Source organism: Urtica dioica, chromosome 7 (assembly GCF_054948205.1).
Source record: "Urtica dioica subsp. dioica isolate 48M chromosome 7, U.dioica_male_clone48M_v1_H2, whole genome shotgun sequence".
Lineage (NCBI taxonomy): Eukaryota > Viridiplantae > Streptophyta > Magnoliopsida > Rosales > Urticaceae > Urtica > Urtica dioica.
In genome coordinates this window covers 43,173,007-43,194,962 of record NC_142762.1, presented here as the reverse complement: position 1 = coordinate 43,194,962, position 21,956 = coordinate 43,173,007, and the positions used below count along the sequence as shown (strand labels likewise).

General features: G+C 34.6%; 2 protein-coding genes and 2 long non-coding RNA genes across 7 annotated transcripts; all 4 read right to left on the bottom strand.

Annotated features, from left to right (window-relative positions):
- Window positions 1-2,886: 2,886 nt before the first annotated feature.
- Window positions 2,887-3,752, bottom strand: LOC149391849 (uncharacterized). Its single transcript, XM_089620063.1, has 5 exons — window positions 3,616-3,752; window positions 3,420-3,527; window positions 3,306-3,345; window positions 3,147-3,245; window positions 2,887-3,069 (listed from the first exon to the last, which is right to left on the bottom strand). Exons 1-5 carry the CDS (start codon window positions 3,750-3,752, stop codon window positions 2,887-2,889), a joined length of 567 nt encoding a protein of 188 aa, XP_089476189.1.
- A 363-nt stretch (window positions 3,753-4,115) lies between these two features.
- On the bottom strand, window positions 4,116-7,662 carry LOC149391848 (protein indeterminate-domain 7-like). The gene is made up of 4 exons (XM_089620633.1): window positions 7,305-7,662; window positions 6,563-7,127; window positions 6,071-6,470; window positions 4,116-5,333 (listed from the first exon to the last, which is right to left on the bottom strand). Exons 2-4 carry the CDS (start codon window positions 6,792-6,794, stop codon window positions 4,442-4,444), a joined length of 1,524 nt encoding a protein of 507 aa, XP_089476759.1. The 5' UTR covers window positions 6,795-7,127; window positions 7,305-7,662; the 3' UTR covers window positions 4,116-4,441.
- A 3,295-nt stretch (window positions 7,663-10,957) lies between these two features.
- On the bottom strand, window positions 10,958-13,465 carry LOC149391847 (uncharacterized). 4 transcript variants are annotated; one of them, XR_016300039.1, is made up of 5 exons: window positions 13,052-13,465; window positions 12,874-12,907; window positions 12,013-12,131; window positions 11,827-11,931; window positions 10,958-11,735 (listed from the first exon to the last, which is right to left on the bottom strand). It is a non-coding gene; the product is annotated as an uncharacterized LOC149391847 (long non-coding RNA). The 4 variants fall into 4 exon arrangements; XR_016300040.1 differs by having other exon boundaries at window positions 12,013-12,082; XR_016300041.1 differs by lacking the exon at window positions 12,874-12,907.
- A 75-nt stretch (window positions 13,466-13,540) lies between these two features.
- LOC149391846 (uncharacterized) lies at window positions 13,541-15,522 on the bottom strand. The gene is made up of 5 exons (XR_016300037.1): window positions 15,253-15,522; window positions 14,801-15,152; window positions 14,538-14,707; window positions 14,310-14,389; window positions 13,541-14,235 (listed from the first exon to the last, which is right to left on the bottom strand). It is a non-coding gene; the product is annotated as an uncharacterized LOC149391846 (long non-coding RNA).
- Between the last annotated feature and the right edge of the window lie 6,434 nt (window positions 15,523-21,956).

The following is a 21,956-nucleotide window of genomic DNA, read 5'->3' as shown; positions in this document are numbered from 1 at the left end:
TAATTGTTTATGTTGAATTTAAAAAATTTGTTCAAAAATCTAAATCTTCTTTGTATTAATCTTATATTATTTTATGAATCTATACTCTTCAAGCCGTGATAAATATCACCTTGAATGTATGTTTAACAAAACAAATTTATGATAAGATTCAAAACCGAAAGGCAGATGTACAGAAGATTGAGACATCTTAATGTTGTGCAAATGAGACACCTTGATATCTTTGAGGATTATCGTAGCTTCAACGATGTCGGAATCCAAGAAGGCAAGAGTCGGAGCTATGTGATAACCGTGACTATTCCATGAAGGATACAGAGAACGATGCCTATTCACGTAACTATATTAACCGTTTTCTTATCACTAATTGATAGAACTAATTTCAGCACAAAACGAGATCCATCGGTCCAATCATTTAAATACCCCAAATTTGAGAGTAACGAGAAAGTGAGAATTGTGTATCGCACATTGTTTTATTTGTGAAGTCACAAATTCGTATAGATATTCGATACTAAGTGTTAGAACTATTACCTATATTATTCTCTCGACTCTCCTCGAATCTTAATTTTTAAATAGAGTCATGTCCAATAGTGCTTTTTAGTCTCTTTTTTTTTTTTTTTTTTTTTAAATGGATACATATAAAAGGTTTTGTCGCATGTAAATAATTTAATAATTAGAATTAGGATATGCGCTCCTATCGAAATATTCTCTGGCTCTAAATGTCCTTCAAAATTTTAATTTAACGAGGAAAATAAAAGTTCAAGGTGGAGCAATATCATATTCATTGATCGTTAGCATATTATTTCTATATTGAATCGTGTGCAAAAAAGTGACCAAAAATGATTGCAAAGGAGAAAAACGAAGAACCATATATACTATTATTTTAGTATATTGTTACACAAAAATAAACATATCCTAACCTAGATAGCCTAGCTACTAACCACGATCGTGTGGACAAACCGTGAAAAGTAAATCTCAAAAGTGCGATCAGCTCTATATACTTGATCAGTCGATAAAGGAATAAATTAAGTTCAAAGTTCTATATAATTATCACGCAATGCGAACTTTTAAAAATATATACACACACGCACACACATATATATATATATATATATATATAATATATTTCTCTATCACTAGTAAAAAAAACTTTTAAAAGCAACCACAATGTGTCTCTAAATTGAAGATAGAGATAGAGATGAAATTATAATGCATCTTCAAACACATCTCTTTTCTTCATATTCTTCACTATTTCATCTCTATATTTACCCAAAATTTTTAAAAATTGTATTATTAACTCAAAATTTAATTTATAACAACAATTTAATACTTTATATGTATTATGTATTTATTTGTAAATTAGTGTATTCTAAAAATTATTATATTAAAAACAAACAATATTTTACATAGACAATTAAAAAATCAAGACAATTAAAAATTACATAATTGAAAAACTTAAGTCACAATACTACATAGACAAAAAAAAAAAAAAAATCAAGACATAAATAAAAACTTAAAGACACAATAAATAAAAGCAAACTACTTAAACCTGTATGAAAGTCTAACAGCTCGAAAAATTACTTCCAGAACCTCCAATATTATCAAATATTGTCTCAAACACATTCGTGGAATTATAAATATCAGATTGTTGTAGTTGTTCCTCATATATTTTATGTGTAATACGTGCTTGTTCCTGAATAATATAAGCACGTCGAAGTGAATCAGAAATAGTATTTGAGTCTTGTATCATGATTTCGATCTCCATATCTTTCTTTCTGAGCTCCATGTCTTTCGCTTTCATTTCCAAGCGACGACGTCCAATTTCTAGCTGTTGCTGCAAAGCTTCTAATTGTGTTTACTTTTGATGGTTGCTCTGTTTCAATAACTCTTTTAGTTCGTCATCGCGTTCTCTTTGTAATTTTTTCACTAGCTGAAGCCTCGTGGTGCAATTTTCTCTTAAGTTTTGCCTTTTTCACCCCAATTGGTCGAGTTGACGAACCACCAGATGTGTCGTCATCTAAATGAATAATTAATGAAATGTAATATTTTAATTTATGTACTATATTTTCAATTAATATATTATCATATTTGTTTAATTAATGAATATTTTTCTTTTAAATTTTTTGATATATTATTAATAATATCTATGTATTTGGACTAATATGAACAAAATTAATGGTGTTGGTAAAATTTGTAATATATAAAAACAATAATGGGTTAAAACTCAATTATAAAAAATTATAGTGGGAGATGATATACTTAGAATATTCTTTGAAGAATATGTAAAATAAAGATGGAGTGCAGATACAAAATATTGTTCACTGATGTAAATATGTAAAATAGAGATGAAAAATAGAGATGGAGTGGAGATGGTAATGGCATTTAAAATGCGTCATTAAATAGATATAATGGTAATTTATAAACGCTATTAAAAGAGACGCCATTAAAAGTCTATGATGTCGTTTGAACGAAAAAAAACGTGATTAAATGTGACGACGTGCAGTTAGGACATTTAATGACCTTCATTTTTTAAACGCCATTAAAAGTGTTGCCATGTCAGCAGTCGCGCGAACATTCAACTTTTCACGCGAACGCGAATATTCAAATTTTCGCACGAGACATTTAGTCGCGCCATTTACACTTTGATGACGGTTTTCAATTAAACGCCATCAAATATATTTTTTTTAATTTAAAAATATTATACCAAAAAAAATTTAGCCGATTATTTCGTGCACCTAAGAGACATAAAAACAGTACTAATCTATTGTAATACATAACAACAAAATATAGTTTTTAACAACAAAAATCAACTACAACAACAAAAAACCATTATAGTTTTATTATCCATATACCATAAATTCTTCAAAGTGTCTAAGCTAGACAAACACATTTCTAAGTATGATTCACAAGTTCACCAAAGTCTACAAAAGTTCTTTGACTCACACCATCACCAAATTCAAAAGTTCTAACTATGGCTTCATTGTTTCTCTTAGAAATGTTATCCATAACGACTTGATACCATTCTTCACGAATCTCGTCGACTTCCACTTGATTGTATGTGTCTTGGTTGCGCCACTAAGAAATATACACAAAATAATATATTAGAAATTAGCATTTTAGTTATATATAAATATTTATATTATAATACTTACAAGTTTGATGCAATTTTGAAAACTCGAGAATTTAATGATGTCTCTCATCATCATAAGGACGAAATATCCACACTCGACGGTCGACGGTTGTTTCGGTACCTAATTGAAATTATAATTCTACACATTTAATAATATATAATTTTAAGTTATAATACGTACCCTTATTATCTTCCACGTATACTCCAAGTCCAACTCCGCCCTACACATAATATAATACAATATAGTTATTATCTTTTTACCTATGCATGGAATTTTTTTTTACTTAATACTTACAAGAAAAAGATGGTCTTTATATCATCTGGCACTTTATTGAGATTCAACTGATCTAAATAGAACGCCATCTTATTTGAAGCATCAATCATCACGAGTGTCCAATGACACCTATAAAAAAAATAATTTTACAAATATCATGTCAAGACTATACAAGAACATGACTTTATATACTATACATAGTAAAAGTAAAACTTACAAATGAATAAAAGGCATGAGTAGCAATTGATTCGGAATCATAACCTCAACTCTATGCAAAATATTTTTCCCGCGTCCTATCGGTTCATCATAATGCTCTATTTCATCATTACTTTCAAAAGTCGCCGGAGAAACCATATCCGGATCGACAAACGCAAAATTCGTCGTCTTATGTTCTTCTCGTAGTTTATCGAATAAATTACTAATTCATGTAAAAAAAACACATTATAATATATATATATATATATATATATATATATATATATATATATATATATATCAACACACTTATTCAACGACACTAGTTGCTTATACGAAGCATGAAAATCACATTCTATGAAACAATTTTGTATAACAGTAGTTGCACCAAAAAAAGGCATGCTAGACACCAGGTTCAAAGTAAAACAAATGATTAACAATTTCGTACATCAACACTAAAACGGAATTTATCACTGTTATATAATAATTTGGTGTGATTACTGATCTAACGTAAAGAACGTGTACATGCACGTTTCAACACCATTCAAAATGAAAAAAAAAAAATTACACGAGACGATACAGCTCTACCATGATAAAAAAAAAATGCCTCAATAGTCTTGTTTAGTCATTACAACTTACAAGCTTCCTGAAAATGATCATATTAAGAACTTACTAGTATCTATTTTGAGAAGAAAAAAAAAAACTACATACATGCTAGCTGTGGATTACCACAGTTTATAGTTCACAGTTTAGTTTCTTTGATACTAAATTGACCATTATTAGATCAGCATTAATGATTCCATAAACAAATTGAACGTAGATCCAGTACTTCGCGATCCATCTTTGACCTAACCTTGCCAAGGCGTTTGCTGAGGATCTTCATAATCATGATTTTTCTGCTGATCATGATGATCTCCGAAACTCGCCGAGGAGTTCAACTGACGATGGTGATCAAGGCCAGCCATGGTGAAATACTCCGTCCTCGGAAAACTCCTGAGCCCTAAGAAATCTCTGGTCAACCCATCGTCACGAGCAGACTTCGCCGGAGGAGCCTCGAGAAAGCCGTTTTCATGACTCCCTCCAAAAGATCCCATCACGTCGTAGTGGAGGCCGAGAGCGTTCGGATCCTCCATCAGAATCATACTATTCTGGCCACCAGAGTTTGTCATCACTCCCGCGGAATTCGTGCCGAGAAACGGGGACGATGATGAAGAAGACGAAGATCGATTGTTGTTGTTTGAGCTCATAGTGGCGCCCATTTGAGCCGCTTTCTGGAGAAGCGCTGTGGCCGAAGCGAAAGCCGACTGTTGGTTGACGATCGGAGTGTTCATGTTGACCGAAGGTGATGAGCTAGGGTTATTAGGTTTTTGAGTCAGTCCTTGCATGAACGATTGGTGATCCACTAGACCAACGTTAGTGTTGTTGTTGTTGTTGTTGCTGTTGCTGTGATGGGTTGAGAATAATGGTGGCTGTGATGATGACATTAGCCACTGAGGAACGGCGTTGACTACTACCGAGTCTTGGTGCTCTCTTTTGACCAGCGAGCTGAGACCGTACAGCTGGCTGTCGAGCTGTGACTGTAGTACTAGCTGCTGTGACGGTGAGGATGATGAGAAGATAAGTGGATTGCTGTTGTTGTTAAAGGCAGTGATTGCTCTGGCAGTGAGATTGGTGGTCGTACTTGTCGTCTCTTGAGCCAAAGCGTCACAGAAGGCTCTGTGAGTTATGAAGCTGTCCCTCCTGTATGTATTCCCAAAAACAAAAGCAAACAAAGACACTTAATATCTCCAATATTCCAAACACAAAAATAAAAATCTATACTTAATTATATCATGTTCGTGACTTACGAGTTACGACACATCATATTGAAAAAAAAAAAAATGTGGGGTTAGCATTATTCTGTCCTCCTGGCTCTCGCTCACATGTCGACCACCTTTTTTTTGTATTTTCTTTCTAAGTCGTGGACACGTCTACATGAGACATATTATGTATATATATATATATGAGCTATATAGCAGGTGTAATCCATTAAAAAATACCAATACATATGAACACATGTGTCGCAACAATCACTTTACGTCGTTAGCCATATGTGTTATTACCGCTTATCAAAAGCTCTCTTTATCCCACTATCTACAATTTACCTCCTTTAAGACTAGCTAGCTAATCTCTCTACAGAAAAAAATCATGTGATCATCAATATATATATATATATATATATATATATATATATACTCCTTATAAAAACACAGGAATATTCTTCTCTCTCTCAGAGAGAAATGAGAACCAGCCGAACACTAGTGCATATATAGCATACAAGAGGAAGAGGTCAACAATTTATATAGGTAGTGAAGAGAAGTGATTGAGATGGCTGGCGAAGAAGAAGAAGAAGAAGAAGTAGAACCAAGCACTCAAGATGAGCATGCAGTATTAATAATACACAAACATGATGATTATGTAGATGACACGTGGCATACCTGGAGAAGAGGGTACCACAGTCGCAGCGATACTCTCGGGTGCCGCAGATCTTGGAGTGGGCTTTCCAGTCGGAGTGGACGGCGTAGCGCTTGGAGCATTTGTCGCACTTCCACTTCTTGTCGCCGTGCTTTCGGAAGAAGTGCTTCTTGATGCCCGTGAGGTCTCCCAGGGCACGTGAGGGGTCGTGGTGGACGCACGTGACCTCGGGGCACACGTAGACCTTCTTCTTGACCACCTCCTTGTTCGCCCTCTGCTTCAGCTTCCACGGCAGGTTGTGCCCTCTCCGGTGGAGCTGCAAGTTCTGGTCCCTCTGGAACCCTTTTTTGCATACTTCGCACACGAACCTGTTCGTCGCCAACAGTGCTTTCGGAGACAGAGCTATCACTTCCGCTTCTGGGTCTGATGTCATCACCACATATATATATACATCACTACCACCACCTTATCTGTATATATATGTATATGTATAATTAGGGTATATATATTCTGACCTGGGTTTCCTGGGAGGTTTCGTTTCTTTTTGGAAGGCGGTGGATTTGGCGGCGGAGGTGGGGGATGAGTGGTGGTTGAAGTTGAAGAGTGTTGAGGAAGAGGAGGGTAGAGATGATGAGCCATGGAAAGGTCGTTTCTTGAGCTTGAAGAAGCGCTTATTATCTCATCATGATGACCGGACGCGAAAGTCAAGTTGGACGTGTTGTCGTCTATTATCAAACCCTTCATCATTTTGTTTTCTCTCTCTTTCTTTCCTTCTTCTTCTTCTGATGATGATGATTATTCTCTTCCTTTGTATGTGCTGAACTGATGTGATCAGATCAGGATCAGGAAATTCTTGATCTGTGCTTCGTCGATGACACAAAACTGATGAGCTGGCAGAGAACGATTGTACTATGCTGCTGAGAAAACCCTAATTAATACTCGCGCCTTCAAAAGTTCTGATAATTAAGCTAGCCATATGTTTCCTTTTCTCTTTTTTTTTTTGTTGGCTCGAATCCAATGGCTTGTTCCCGATTTTCGTGTACTGTTCCTTCACATCAACGTTCTTTGAAATCGAATTTCCTTTAAGAAGAAAAAAAAATAGAGAGAGAGGGAGAGAAAAACAAGAGGAAAAGGTTAGAAAGGAAGAGCATATATATACATGTATAAATTTGTGAAAGACAGATAAATTAAAAGGGAAAGATGATAAAGGAATATATTAAGAACTATATATACAAATTAAGGAGAATAATACCAAACCTTCTAGGATATATAGTTCCGATAGTGAGCCAACACCTCTTAGAAGCTTGTTAATTGCCAATTTTAACTCAAAGGAGCTTCAAAAGGAAATAAAAAAGCGTACTAATAGACAATCTCAATTCCCATATATAAGAGAAGACTTGTAATAAGATGTATGAGTCTTTGTATCCATATATAAGAGAAGACTTGTAATAAGATGTATGAGTCTTTGTATGTGTGCTTGCTTATAGGAGAGAGAGAGAGAGGAGAGAGAGAGAGATGTGGATGAGGAAAGGATTTCTTTCAAACTCTCCATCCATCCTACACCACAGCCTAAGCCAACATGCTTGCTCTGATGTTCACTTTCTGTCTTTTCCTTTGTTTCTTTCCAATGCCTTCAATATAACTTTTTTTTTTTTTTTTTCCACTGTTCAAAACAGTAATAATTATTGTAACACCAATCAACTACATAAGATCAAATATGTACACATGTAGAATTTTTTTGCTTGATTTATCTGCGCATATTATTAAAATCATCGCACCACCATCTGCAATTGGCCACCACCTTTCCTATGCCATAAAAAGTAGAAATAAAGCTAGATTTCCCACACAGAGATCGAAAAAAAAAAGATATGATATGGCCTAGATGATAATAATAAGAGGTTGATTATGGCCTTTTAACATCTTAGATGAAAGAGGAAAATAAATAAAAGATTTTTCTTCAAAAAAGAAAAGGAAAAAAAAAAACAACTTTTCCAATCTGTCCACTGAGTTAGCAATTGGATCACATTTCAGTGATTAATATCTTGCAGAGAGAAACTTTATAGAAAACAGTTCTTTATATTCCTTCCTTATAATATAATTCAAATTCAATATATTTTTATAGATGTTGTGTCATGTGTGTGGACTGTGGACATATACTTTTTTTTTTCTCCTGCTAAATAATTAGGTTTCATATAATTAAAAAATATAGGAATTTTTAGACTGTTGCTTATTTTACCTAGATATTCTGGCATTGCGTCTTGGTTTCTGAAATAGAAAAAAGCAACAAGAAATTGGTCGGTCCCCAATGCTGCCCAACCCATCATCACTAATTTTTATTTTGTCATGTGAGAGAGAGAAAGATAGAGTTATATATCGACATTATTGTATATTCTATACTATATATGATATCTCTATTCTATGTAAGAGCGAGATACTAATTTTACTGGCTATATGATCTTGTGACAAGATTCAAAAGAAAGAGATTGACTGTGAGGGGGCATATTTTGTATATATTGATAGGAAAAATAACGAGAGACAAAAGAATAATATAATTTGATATAGTAATGCATTAATTTAATTTACTTGTTATCTTACCGGTTTCCATTCCATATATAATGAATCTTTCTAAATAGTGTGGTATACCATGCATGAAATAATACTGGTATGCGCGAACATAAATTTACGTTCGTATTTTTTTTTCTTCTTCTAACGTAACGATGACCCTATAGCTCATATAGTAACTAAATATCATTTTTTTTACGGAACTAAATATCAATGTTGAAAGTATATTATTTCATGTGGCAGATACTAGACACCGATTCTAAATCAACAACTTATGTATAATATTGTTAGCTTTTTTTTTTTGTTTTGCTCCAAGTATATATAATATTGGAGTGTTGTTCAATTTTTTTTTTTTTTGAATAAGTTGTTCATGTTTCTCGACATTATTGTTTGTCTTTCTCATTGAACGGAATAGAGAGAGAGAGAGAGAGAGAGAGAGAGAGAGAGAGAGAGAGAGAGAGAGAGAGAGGATTTTTTCTTTCTTTCTCTATTTGGGTTCGGGAAGTATTAATTAGTTAAATAGAAATACAAAATTGCTTTCACTTGTCGTTTTCAGCTTTCCGTGGGTCTTAAAATTTGTTTTTGGCATTTATTTTTTCTCGAGGAAAACGTTGCTGCCAGCTTGTGATGGCGTCATTTTTTTAATTCGGTTTATTATTCTATCAGGACTTTGTTATGCATGAATGATTTAAAAATTTGCATGTAATATGGAAATATTTAAGCCATCGCTTATGAAAGAGATATTGTGAAGGCATCAGATCGATAGAATTATACAATTAGAACGCTTGACTTTGTTATGGGGACAAGTGCATGTGTTGTATTTTTGAAATTAAATACTATCAATGATAGTCTCACATCGACTGGGTATTACGATCTTAATCTGGATTACTACTCTAATTACCAAGCTTGATTTTAGATGGAACCCACACCTCTTATAAATACTAAAACAACAAAGAGAGTTATATAAACTATAACTCACAAGTAGCTGACTGATACATATAAAAAGCAAAAAAAAAAAAAAAAAAAAATCCCAAAGTTGACATTTTTAGATTGCAGGATTGCAAATTAATTATAAATAGTCCTTTCTTAGAAATATTAATGGACCATTTTCACACGATGGGCTTAATACTTAGAAGAGGCCCATATAACCGCCTGCATGTCCTTCAATGTCAACCAGCAATGGCCTTGGAAACAGATGCCCAACGGTCAAGTTCATCGGAACATACCAATCTATGGCTAGTACTTAAAAAAAAAAATAGATCTATTGTAACAAAAAATTGTTGGTTTCAAAAGCAGATTAGTGTTTGATAAACTGTTGTAAAATATTTATAACTATTAGCAAAAGCAGATTTATTGTTTGATAATTTATATATTAATATTTGTTAGTAATAATTATTTATATAAAATATAAGTAATAATTAAAATATATTAAAGTGGATGTTTATAGATTGTAAAAATTAAATTATAAATTTTTGTCATATCAAAAAATTATTTGATAAAAAAATCTAAAGATAATTAGAATTAAAACTTAAGAGTAAGAGAATAAATAAGTCAAGAAAGAAAAAAAATACAAGGCAAAAACCACGTCCAAAAAATTTCAAAATATAATTTTTAAATTTTTAATTAAAAATAAAATAATTTTATCAAATAATTAAATATAATTTAACTTTTAGAAAAAATTAAAAACTAGCTTAATAATCAATGTCAAACAGAGCCTTTAACATAGGGCATAACGGTCATGAAGACATGCCTTATGAATTTGATCTTAAAAGAAACACATTCCTTAGAGAAATACGTACGAAATTGTGATCTCTAAAGTCGGGAAGCCTTTGAACTGTTTGAAGCAAAGATGAATTGTTCGAACGACCCCCAATGCATAAACCAACCCTTCCATGGATACTACTCACAACTCTCAATCACCATATTCTTCAAAGCTCATTCATTGTTCTATATCTCAGTTTTAACTTTTGAGTCGAATATTATTTTGATAAATTTTGTTTTCGCAAAATAATCTATGGTCACAATAACATCACGTGTATTTTAGAGGGCTATAGTCCATGCATCGGGTGGCCATTTCCTAAATTACAGATCAACCACCAATGATAATAATAATTGGCCCTGATTTGATTTGCAACGAATCCTTGATCTACTTCAACTTTTTTTAACTCGACTACAAATTTAGCAAGTAAAGTGCTCCAACAAACTGCCACTCCGTAAAATATTGAGATCACGAAAAACAAAACTAGCAGCCGATACATATCACAATTGAGAAAAGAAAAGAAAAAAACAAGCCATAAGAAAAGACCTAAAAAAACTTGCGTAAAACAACCACAAATACTATTATAGTATTTCATTATAAATATGACATCAATACAAACACATATAGATTGACTTCTAAATCAAAATCCAACGACATTCTTCTTAGACATGATCACCTTTAGGACATATTTAGTCATCATCACAAGCTTACACATGAAATCCAACACAGGATTTAAGGAATTGGTTTTGACATATGGGTCGAGAAGGCGAGTAATTCTATTTGGAAGCTTAAAAAAAAAGAAAAGAAAGAAAAGATGAGTCGATCACAACAACAGAGATCACTTCGTTCAACAAGGAATTGTTTATGTCAGAACTGATTCACATCGCGGCGGCTAAGGCCGAGGAGTTAGTTTGGGTCTTCGAAGCGGTCTTTGGGTCTCAATACCTTTTCGATGGCATGCCACCAATCATTCTGGGAGGTGTTATAAGAGGACTTAATCTGAGTTTTTTCAGAGAGTTTCGGAACAGTGGGATTATCAATAACATCTCCAAAGAAACCTATATTTCAAAGAAGATTAGTTCAAGGCATGTCAGAGACTATCAGCCGATTAGCCTCGGCTTGAGCCTCTATAAGATTATATAGTCAAAGGATTTGGAGGATGCGATCTTGATCGTCCAAGGTGCTTTCGTGAAGAAGCGAGAGATAATGGACCTTATACTCTTTTTGTCTTTTTTGTTCATCGTCTCATCGAGTTCAGCGGATGGTCGGAGAGAGCTTCTCACGTAAATCATCATGTGTGAGTATTGCAGCAGAAGCAGATGAGCCCCGTATCAGTTTTTTCGAGGCATAAAGGTCCAGGTCTTTGCCTTGGAAGAATCAACACCATCGCATAGCTTCAAAAATATAGAATACTTGAAACAAATTGAGATAGAGAGACCTTGGGCTATTAGAACTTACAGTTTTTCTCCTCGTTGTGTATTCTTTCCATCCTCAGTGTTCATCCTTGATGAATCATGAATGCGGATAACAGTGTATCTATTTTGAGCACAGCACAACCAATTACTGTGACAAACAACATATCGTATTATAGATTTTGAAGTAAAATGACAATAAAATCACTTCAAAGTAGAAGTAGCAAAGCACCTGAAGAAACTGAGTTGTCGAGGCACAAGAGAAATAATTCAGTACTATACACATCTTGCTCAAAATAAAACTGGAGACGCATTGATGTTGAATTCTATTATTGAATGCAACAATAACATCTGGAAAGAAGACATAATGAACCAGAGATCGACTAGGACTAACACAGATCAAAGCGCTCTGACTAAAAAGAGGCAACAAAATATAAAAGTAAAAGGGCACCAAAATCACTTCAAAGTAGAAGTATTAAAGCACATTAAGAAACTGAGTCATCAAGGCATAAGAGAAATGATGCAGTTTATTCTTCCTAGAAATGAAGTAGCTGGAAACACATCAATGTAAAGTTATAGTTGGTGCTACAATAACACCAGGAAAGAAGAAAAAAATAAATTAGAGATCAAGAAGGACTTAGCTCAGATCAAAGCGCTCAAACTAAAAAAGAGGCAACAAAATATATATGTATAGATAAACTACAACATAATAGAATCAAGAGACACGGATGTTCAGATATTGAGCACACAACACACACCTATGTAACCATGACTTTATAAATGTTGCCGTGTGGAGAGATGTTTATGGATAATTAAGTGAGGCCAGAGTTTCTTGTTCTATGAAAAGGAAACACAATTTTCTATCACCCTGGTTCCCATTCATGTTTTTTATTTCTTCTTTCTAATATGTGTTATTTCGATATAACTTCATGTATAGACTTTGAATTTGTCCCATACGCAGAGGCGATCACAACAAATTTGTATTCTACACATTTGCTTCGGCTCAATCAAAAGGGAAAACATCCAACCTAGCTTTAGTGTTATTTGTATATGTTAAAAAAATCTACAAAGATGAAGGAGTTGAAAATCTAACCTATTTCGGCCTTTTGGAATTGAGTGATGTGATCCTGCCAGCGGAATTAAAATCCTTAATCCTTATTCTAAGGTTAGTTAGTGAGACAGTTGATAAATCTCTGAAAGCTTTGAAAGATATATTGACATGCAAAAGCTGGCGAGAACACCAAAAAGATAGTTTCAGATGAGATTCCAACCTGCTTTGCACTGAATCTCCCATTCCGGCCAGATCTCCCGCCACGAGAGAATTGCTCTATTGCGTCTTCACCACCACCGTGATGAATTAACCACGCAACGACTACACAGATTGTTTAGAAAAGAAAGACAAAGTGTCCAAGAGTATAATATCGGGTATTTATTCGGCATAATGATAACAGTAAAAGTAAGATTCCTTCCAATGTTAGCAATTTTCCAAAAAAAAAATAAAATAATCCAATGTTAGCAACAGGCAAATGGTCTAAAGCCTAGGCCTTATAGTACATAAATTTGAACCATGTAATATCTAACACATCTACCAATATGTTTGTAAATTATGTGATACATGTCCGTTGAGATATCAACAAATGAAAGAAATAATCAGATAATTAAAAACAGACAGTACAAGAGAATAGTCTTGCTTGATATTCATATTTATAACGAATACTTTTTTTTTTTTTCAGAAGTTAGTTCACGAAAAATCTCAGAAGGAATTTGTGGCCCCAAAATAAAATGCAGCTATTTTTGTTTGAAATGAGGAGTGAAAAGTGCTTGTGAACTCCTTTTGTGAGATGAAGCACAATACTTTTTTAAAAAATAACTGCATATGTGAAGCTCAGTGCTTTATATAGTCATCTCTTATCTTAATATGCAACAAAACATATATATTGGGTTAAGAAGATGAGTGCGTAAACAAAGACAACAAACAGAGTGTTAAGAGAAGAATACATTTCTTCCCTTGGTGTGATGAACCATGACCTGGCTATTAAACGAGCAGAGTTCGAGCACATAAATATATGAACAAACTTTCTCAAAATCTGAATGAGATTCCTAATCACGCTCTGTCCTTGAGGAGGCTGGCCTAGTCAAACTGGACCTTCGTTTTCAAAAGACCTATCCATGATCTACAAGAAGCACAGTCGACCTTTTGATTAAATTTGAATCTTGAGAGAGATTAGAAAATCCGCCAGCATGGATAACATTCTGTCCCTCAATGAACAACTGTTCCTTACATTGTGTTTCAAAATTCTAATAAAAAGTATATACTTCTTATCTTTTGCAGATTACCTCACTCTCGGTAATTAAGCTGTCCGACATTGTACTGTGAAACCACAGATTTCAAAGTTTCATGAATCATTGAAGGCATAGACATCTCCTTGTAGTTAACTCTAAGCCTTGTTTTCATCTGTAACAAGAAAACCCCCACTAAACAAACAGAAATTTTCACATCAGTTCTGACATTATGATTGTTTCACATACCTTTTGCAGGTCACAGCTCCCATAAGTGCTCTTGACTAGGTCTCTCAAACCATCAAATGTGTTCCTTCTACACGATATACCTACACACCGAAAAAGTACGGAGCTTTTAATATATAAAAAACTTGGATTAAAAGCCTCAATTCCTATGCCTGGGATGTTCAGCAAAGTGTCAATTACATATGATAATAGATACATTGTCATGGATTGGATAATGTCTTATATACTAACCTGAGAGTCACCCAAGATCAATTTAGGTTCTTGAGTGCATTGGCGATGTTGATTCCGGGGTATGATCGTCAAATCAGACGAACTTCAGTGAGCAGTCAACTGTGGGAGACCGGTGACCTCTTCGATAACGCGCTCCAGCTCTGTGCAATGGGAGTTCAAGTTTGCCCTTCCTTGAGACAATTGGTAAAGGTAAGTAAAAAATCATTCACAATAATGCCGCTTGTAAAAATTAGTAAATAAAACAAGATATTGTTCACATATACCAGTGGTCTTCTCGAGTGTTGAAAGACCCCTGTCCCTCGGCTAGGCTTCAATTTCTTGTTCGAGATTGCCTTCTTTCTCAATTCCAACCTTCCTTACAAAGCACATCGATCTCAGTCGCCATAGAGAACGAGCCAAATGACTCGATTCCTCTCGCGAAGCCTGTGTAAGGATATCGGGTTAGAAACAAATACACAAAGAGCAAAAAAGAAAAGAATTTAAATATGCGACAGAAAGAAAGAAAAAAAAAAGTACTCCCTATTTACAACTTCCTTTGTTCGATGATGACAATGGTTCTTATATCTCAACATTACTCGTTGTCCTTTCATACAAATACAGAAAGACATCTAAACCCTGGATCAACACGCAACAACAAATCTACGATTAGAAGGAATTTCAGAAAGAATTAGCAAAAACATACGAAGGGACAGGTCAAGGGACTTGCTGTACCCACTCATAGCCAATCTCGCTCTCCACCGCCCGATAACCGCCTCTAGAGCGCTGACCAGAATCTCGCCGGACGGGTTGAGATCTGGTGGTGGTGGCACGACCTGGTCTCCGGACACACCGCAGATCGACACCACCAACTCCAGTCTCGGCAGAAGATTGAAGTGCCCATTATCGGAACATTTGAGGAGCGGCGAGCTTCTTGCTAAGGTCACGGCGATTCCGGCGACCGCGTCGAGGTTTGGCGACGGGGAAGAGAGGGAATGGCTGGGAACGAACGAGCTGAAACGGTGCCGTAAAACCCTAGATTGTCATTTCACGCCGGTGATGTTTTATATAGCACAAGAAACTTGGCGTCCAATTAACTTTCCCTTTTCTCTCCTCGCCGTTAGATTAGATGTTGATCCGACGGTGATTTTACTCTAATAATAAAATAATCAATTACCAACGGTTATATAATCTGCGGTATGTACGGAAGCCAGATCACACCTTAATTTTAAAGCAAAATAAAAAATCTTTCATAAAATCTTTTTTATACGCATAAATATTTCTTTTTGTTTCCTTTTTTACAACACACATTATTAAAATATTAATAACCATCAAATGCGATGATTACCCAGCATTAAGCTCTCCGCATCGAATTTACGGTGGCATTGTTCATTCCAACGCGGGAAATTGGTTGTCCCAGCTATCAGAAAATTGTATAATAAGCTACAACTAGCGCTGCTGAATCAAGGAATAAAAATCTTGCTCATAACACGATACCGTCATTAATAATCATCACTTATATGAAAAAGAAAAATTGCAAGATTTTGTTTCATTCTGAAGTTAAAATACACACAACCAAATTACAAAATATTAAAAATATTACTCATAAAAGTGCTTGGGCTTGAACTTTGAAGACACCATTTAGCTTGTGTTGTGTTCTATTATATATTTTTATGCAACAAATGTAATGATATCGATTGCAACAATATTCACTCTTTCCCTTAAAAAGTTACTGCTACTCGTTTTCAACATATAAATAATAACTGTTTACAAGTAAAATTGAATTTTTTTTAAACCAAGTAAAATTGAAATTGGTGGTGACTATACTTTTTCTTTGATTTATGGGATATTATTAAAAATATGACCTTGTATATATTTTTAAGTCCTTTCATTAATATTTTCAATTTGGGATACGTAACAATTGAGAACTCAGACATCCACTTATAAGATCACATAACTTATTAATTACCAGATATATTCGTAAACATAGTGCATTTTCACAAAATTAAGATGTGATGTTTTATAGAGTTCAAAAAAATAAAATACATGTATATACGTCATCTTAATTATCAATTTTGCAATATCATTTTTTTTTTTTTTATCAATTTTTCAAAAACCATCTTCTGTTGGCACTTTGTCTTAGATTTTTTGTTTTCATTTATAAATCTTGAATAGTACACAATCAATTAGATTGAGCATTGAGCATTGAGCTTTAAACTTTAACATGAATTCGCGTTCGTGTCGTCTGTGCACAAGAGGAAGATCTCTGGAAGAAAAGGGACACAACTCAAGCTCTTAGGCGTACGAGTGTTTAGTTTCTATCTGATCTTTTTTCTTATATCTTTTACTAGCATTATTATTGCTAAATGAATTATTCCAAAACTATGATTAATTGTGAGTGATTTTCCCGTGTTATCCAATAAGACGCGTTATTTCGATATATATATATATATATATATATATATATATATATATATATATATATATATATTTATATATATATAGAGAAAAAAAAAAAAAATGTCTACAAAAATACTTGTTCTTCAACTAACTCTATCTATCCCATTTTTTAAAATTTGTGAACAAATATATATAATTTGTAGATTCAAAAAAATGATATGTAACTTAAATATTTATTTTCATTGCAATTTTTTTTTAAATTAAATAAGCATGATTAGTATGAGGGAGTCCAAAAAATCAAATAAATAATAAATGGTTCTTTATATGAACATATATCGTTACTACTCATATTATAACTAGGATTAAATCTTTAAAAAATTAGCCAAATAAGCCACCGAAAGTATAAGAATTGTTAGATAGCCAACCTTTTGTAAATTCACTATCGGAAATGTTTGATAAACAGAAAGTTTTACATGTTGTGATACAAAATCAAAAGGAAAAAAATGACCTCATCGGGATCAAGATGGATATGAGTAAAGCTTACGATAGAATGGAGTGGGGGTTCATTTTCAAGGTGCTTAGGAACTTTGGTATGTCGGAAAAAATGATCAAACTCATCGGACAGTGTATGGCATAAGCTTCTAGCGCTATTCTTCTCAACGGATGACCACTCGAGAGCTTGAAACTCGAAAGAGTTCATAGTCAAGGAGATCCTCTTTCCCCGTTCTTATATATCATTGCTTCGGAAGTGCTTAGTAGATTGTTGGCGATAGATGAAGGTTGGAGAAGTTTTCAACGAATAAGCATCGGTAGAAATGTTTCAAGCATCTCACATCTCATGTTCGCCGACGACACGATCCTCTGTTGTAGGGCGGAGATTGATGATGTGAAGAATTTGTAGAGTTGTGTTGAGAAATATCTAGATTAGTCCAGCCAAAAAGTCAACATTAAAAAATCCGGGCTTATCTTCTCAAATAATTCATCGGAGGAGAGTAAAAGTGAAATCTCTAGCACGCTTGGAATGATCGAATGACCGGAAGACATCATCCATCTATGGAATCCTCTCTTCCTTGGAAAAAAACAAGAAGAAGAGCTTCGAGTTCTTAAAAAAGAAAGTTACGGATCGCCTAGAAGGGTGGATGGCGAGAACGATATCTAAAGCCGGTAGGTCGACGCTTGTGAAGTCAGTGATCCAAAGCATCCCTGTGGACACCATGATTACGTACAAGCTCCCGAAAACGTTTTGTCAAGGTTTTGATAAAATGACGAGAAAATTTTGGTGGAAGGATGCGAGAACGAATAATAGATATTTAGAATCGGTAAGATGGAGTGATATTTGCAAACCGAGGAAGTGTGGAGGGCTTGGTTTTAGAAAATTCGAAGATATCAACACAGCTCTCATTACTAAACTTGGGTGGAATATGGCGGCGAGGCCGGATTTAATATGGGTGGAGTTTTTGTCGAAGAAATATTGTGCTTCAGATACCTTCTTTGAGGCGGATGTGAAGAGCCATCATTCCAAAAGTTGGAGAGATATTGGTGCTATAAGAAACATTATTAAAAATAACTCTTGTTACTTAATTGGAAGCGGAAGAGAAGTCAACATCTTCAAAGATAATTGGATTTTTTCGAGGCAAGAGATCCTCGCTAGTGAAGACATCGACACCAAAGGGCTTTGTGTTGATTTGCTCCTTAACCACGATAATCGCAGTTGGGACCCAGGGAGCATTATAGACATTTGTGGCGGAGAGTAGCTCGAAACTATTAAAAAAAATCAAGACCCGACAAGCTCCCAGAGATGATCTTCTCAAGTGGACAGACACTACCAACACTGAATTCACGGTCAAGTCTGCGGTCAGAGTTGTCCAAGGTAGAATTGATGACCAAGTCAACCCAGTATGGGGGAAAATATGGAATTTGAAAATCCACGAGTAAGCCAAGCTTTTCTTCTGGAGAGTGGCTAGAAACTACTTCTCTTTGGGCTCACTACTATACCGCTGAGGAATCTATGGTAATGATCTTTGCCGTACCCGCGCGACGGAAACAGAAACCCTTGCTCATATTTTCTTCAGGAGTGATATTGCAAAGAAGTTTTGGAGAATCGAAGACATGGGTATAAGTTGGAATTGAGGCAATGATGCAGATGATCCAAGTTTAATTTCGGCGGTACTGGAATTTAATCAGTTGATCAACAAAGAAGAAATCCTCAAGAACGAGTTTGCGATTAGGGCTTGGTGCATTCTGGAAGAGCTTTGGTATCGTCGAAATAGTTAGACTTTCGAAGGGAGTGTTGAGGATGATAAGATTTCTCTGATCAAAATCAGAGCCAAAGTGAGAGAGCATGTTTTCGCTTGTCAGACAGAGTCCGATAATCACCGAGATGTCATCCCTCGAAGATGGATTCGGCCCCTCCACGACATGGTGAAGATCAATACCGATGCTTCTTTCAGAGAAGATCAGAGAGCCACTGTGGGGATTATTTCGAGAAATGGAGAATGTGTTGCTATGTGGCTTTGGAAGAGTCCAATTCAGGCGGACTCGGCAGAGGAAGCTGAGATGAAAGGTATTCACATCGCTCTGTTGTTGGCTAAATTTTGAGGTTTGAAAAAAAATTTCAATTGAAAATGATAACAAAAACATAGTGGAAAGCCTAGGTAACACTAGAAATTGCCCAATTTGGTTTTTGTTTCCTCTATACGAGAGTATTCTGGATGTTTGTAAGTCATTTGATATTGTGGAATTCTTGTGGACTAGCAGAGACTCTAACCGAGTTGCCCACTCTTTGTGTCAATGGGCGGTAAGTTCGGAAGCCTCGGGTTTTTGTAACTTAAGGGATGCTCCGCTCCTTGTGTGGGGTGCTTTCGATGCGGATTTCGCTAGTTCTATGAATGTCTCGACTCCTCCTCGCTCTACTGCTCTTCCTCGCACTACTGCTCTTCCTGCCCGGGAATGACGGAGAGTCTCCTTGAGGATGCTTTCTGTTCAAAAAAACAAAATCAAATCAAATCAATAGACGCAGAAACAACACTAAAATCATACCGTAGTCGAATTTAAAGTCTTCGTTTAAGAAATAAAATAGTTGAAGAATTGGATTACTACATTAAGAGAAATAAGTGTTGATTTCTTCCAACGTATCATAGAATAATGACCGAGGTACTTTGTGAGCAGTTTTGAACTAGAAGAGAGAAACATAATAGTTTAAGAAATCGTTACACGATGGATGTGACATTTGGCTTTTATCCAATGCAATCAATTCTAGTGAAACCGAGTCAATCTTTTTAATTGTATTAGAAAATAATACATCAAAGAGGTGCAACTTCAATATTGAAAAAAATTATTTTGTTTCAAGCATTATTGTTGGAGGCAACGGTTAAAAACGTACACAATCTCAAGAGTCGTTGGATTTCCAACGGTAAAATATCCAACGGGTTGAATTAAGAAAAAAATTTGATAACCTAAATGGTAATGACATTCCGATCATTTTCATGTACTTTTGGTTCGTGACTGGAATTGGAAGTACCGTTACGCTCCACCACCGGTGGCATAATATATGACGTCTGAGTCAAATATTTTTACTTCTTCAGGTTCCGATGCTTATGTTTATTTTTAACTGGCATATATATTGATGAATGGGTTTATTTTTAACTGGCATACTCTTGAATTGATTTATTTTTTATTATTGCATTCACATCTCAATTAGGGGTTTTTTTTTTTTAACTTGTACAAACATAGGCAAATATTTAAAAGCCAGCATGCGTTTTCAGGCGCAGTGTTTCAGGCCAAAATAAAAAAATAAAAACAAAAACAAACCCACCATTTTGATTGGATCCTAGACTTTTGTGAAATATTTAACACAGTAAATGCTTACTCATTTTATTTTATTTTTTCAAATTATTTTTTAGTACTTTATTATATAGTCTTCCGGTCAAGCTAAACCAAAAATAAACGTCCAGTGACTTACCTAATCTTGGTTCTAACTTAAGCTTCAGTTTTCAATTTCATTTTCGGGTACCTTGAAACTTTGACAAGATCAATAATGTTGTGTAGATCAGAGATGTGTTTGATTTGGGAGATCGGTTTGTTGAGTGTTCTTTTGGTCAGAGCCATGGAAATGAAGCCTCGTTTCATTTGCCTTCGAAAGAACAGCCGTACAGAACTGTCTTTCATACCTCCTAAAGTAAAAACTGGATGAACGGTTTTGTCTTTTTCCAAATTTCTCTCTCAACTTTGTACAATTTAACATCAATTCTTTCTTCTTCTATCGCTTGTCAAACTTTTAGTAAGATATATAATAACACTTGCACACGAAATAATATTCAGCATATATGGATTGCTATTATAATCCCTATATGTTCAAAGCCTCATTTTACTTCAGGAGTAGCAATCAACAATACATCATTCTTGGTTTCACTCTATTAAAAACGGGTTTCTTTCCATTTAAAAGCTTATACTATAGCCGATATAGTTGATGAATCATTTAGTATCAAATTACAGAAGAATAATATAGCTCCAAATAATGGACACAAAGTCTTCCTTTATTTTCCCTTGTTCATCTCATGCCAAAAGCTAGCTAGTAACGTACAGCACACATATTATTATATTGTACATATTCTTAGTCGCCTCCACATTACAGAAGCAATTAATTATAAGTGTTGAGGATAATTAGAAAGAGGCCATTCACCTTCTTTCTAGGTTCATCGAACCTAGACGCTTTTGAGCTTCATAAATTAAATTATACGGGTCAATTTGTAGTTTAAAATACGTAAAAGCATTATAATACGGAAAGCGTACACGTCAGGTTTTCATTTGACATAGCAATAATGTCTCGTATTTAAAGTTTATCAAGTCTTCGCATTAGGAACATCAATAAACTACGTTATCCCATTTCAGGTTATATATAAGTATAACCCGTGACTTAGATTTAAGGGTTTGCTTCTAGTTAATTATCTCTCATTTTTAATTTCATCAAGCTTTAATAGCAGGGTATGTATAGTCCAATCCGGCCTAAATTCGATCGAACTATTTTAAACAGTTTGAAAAATT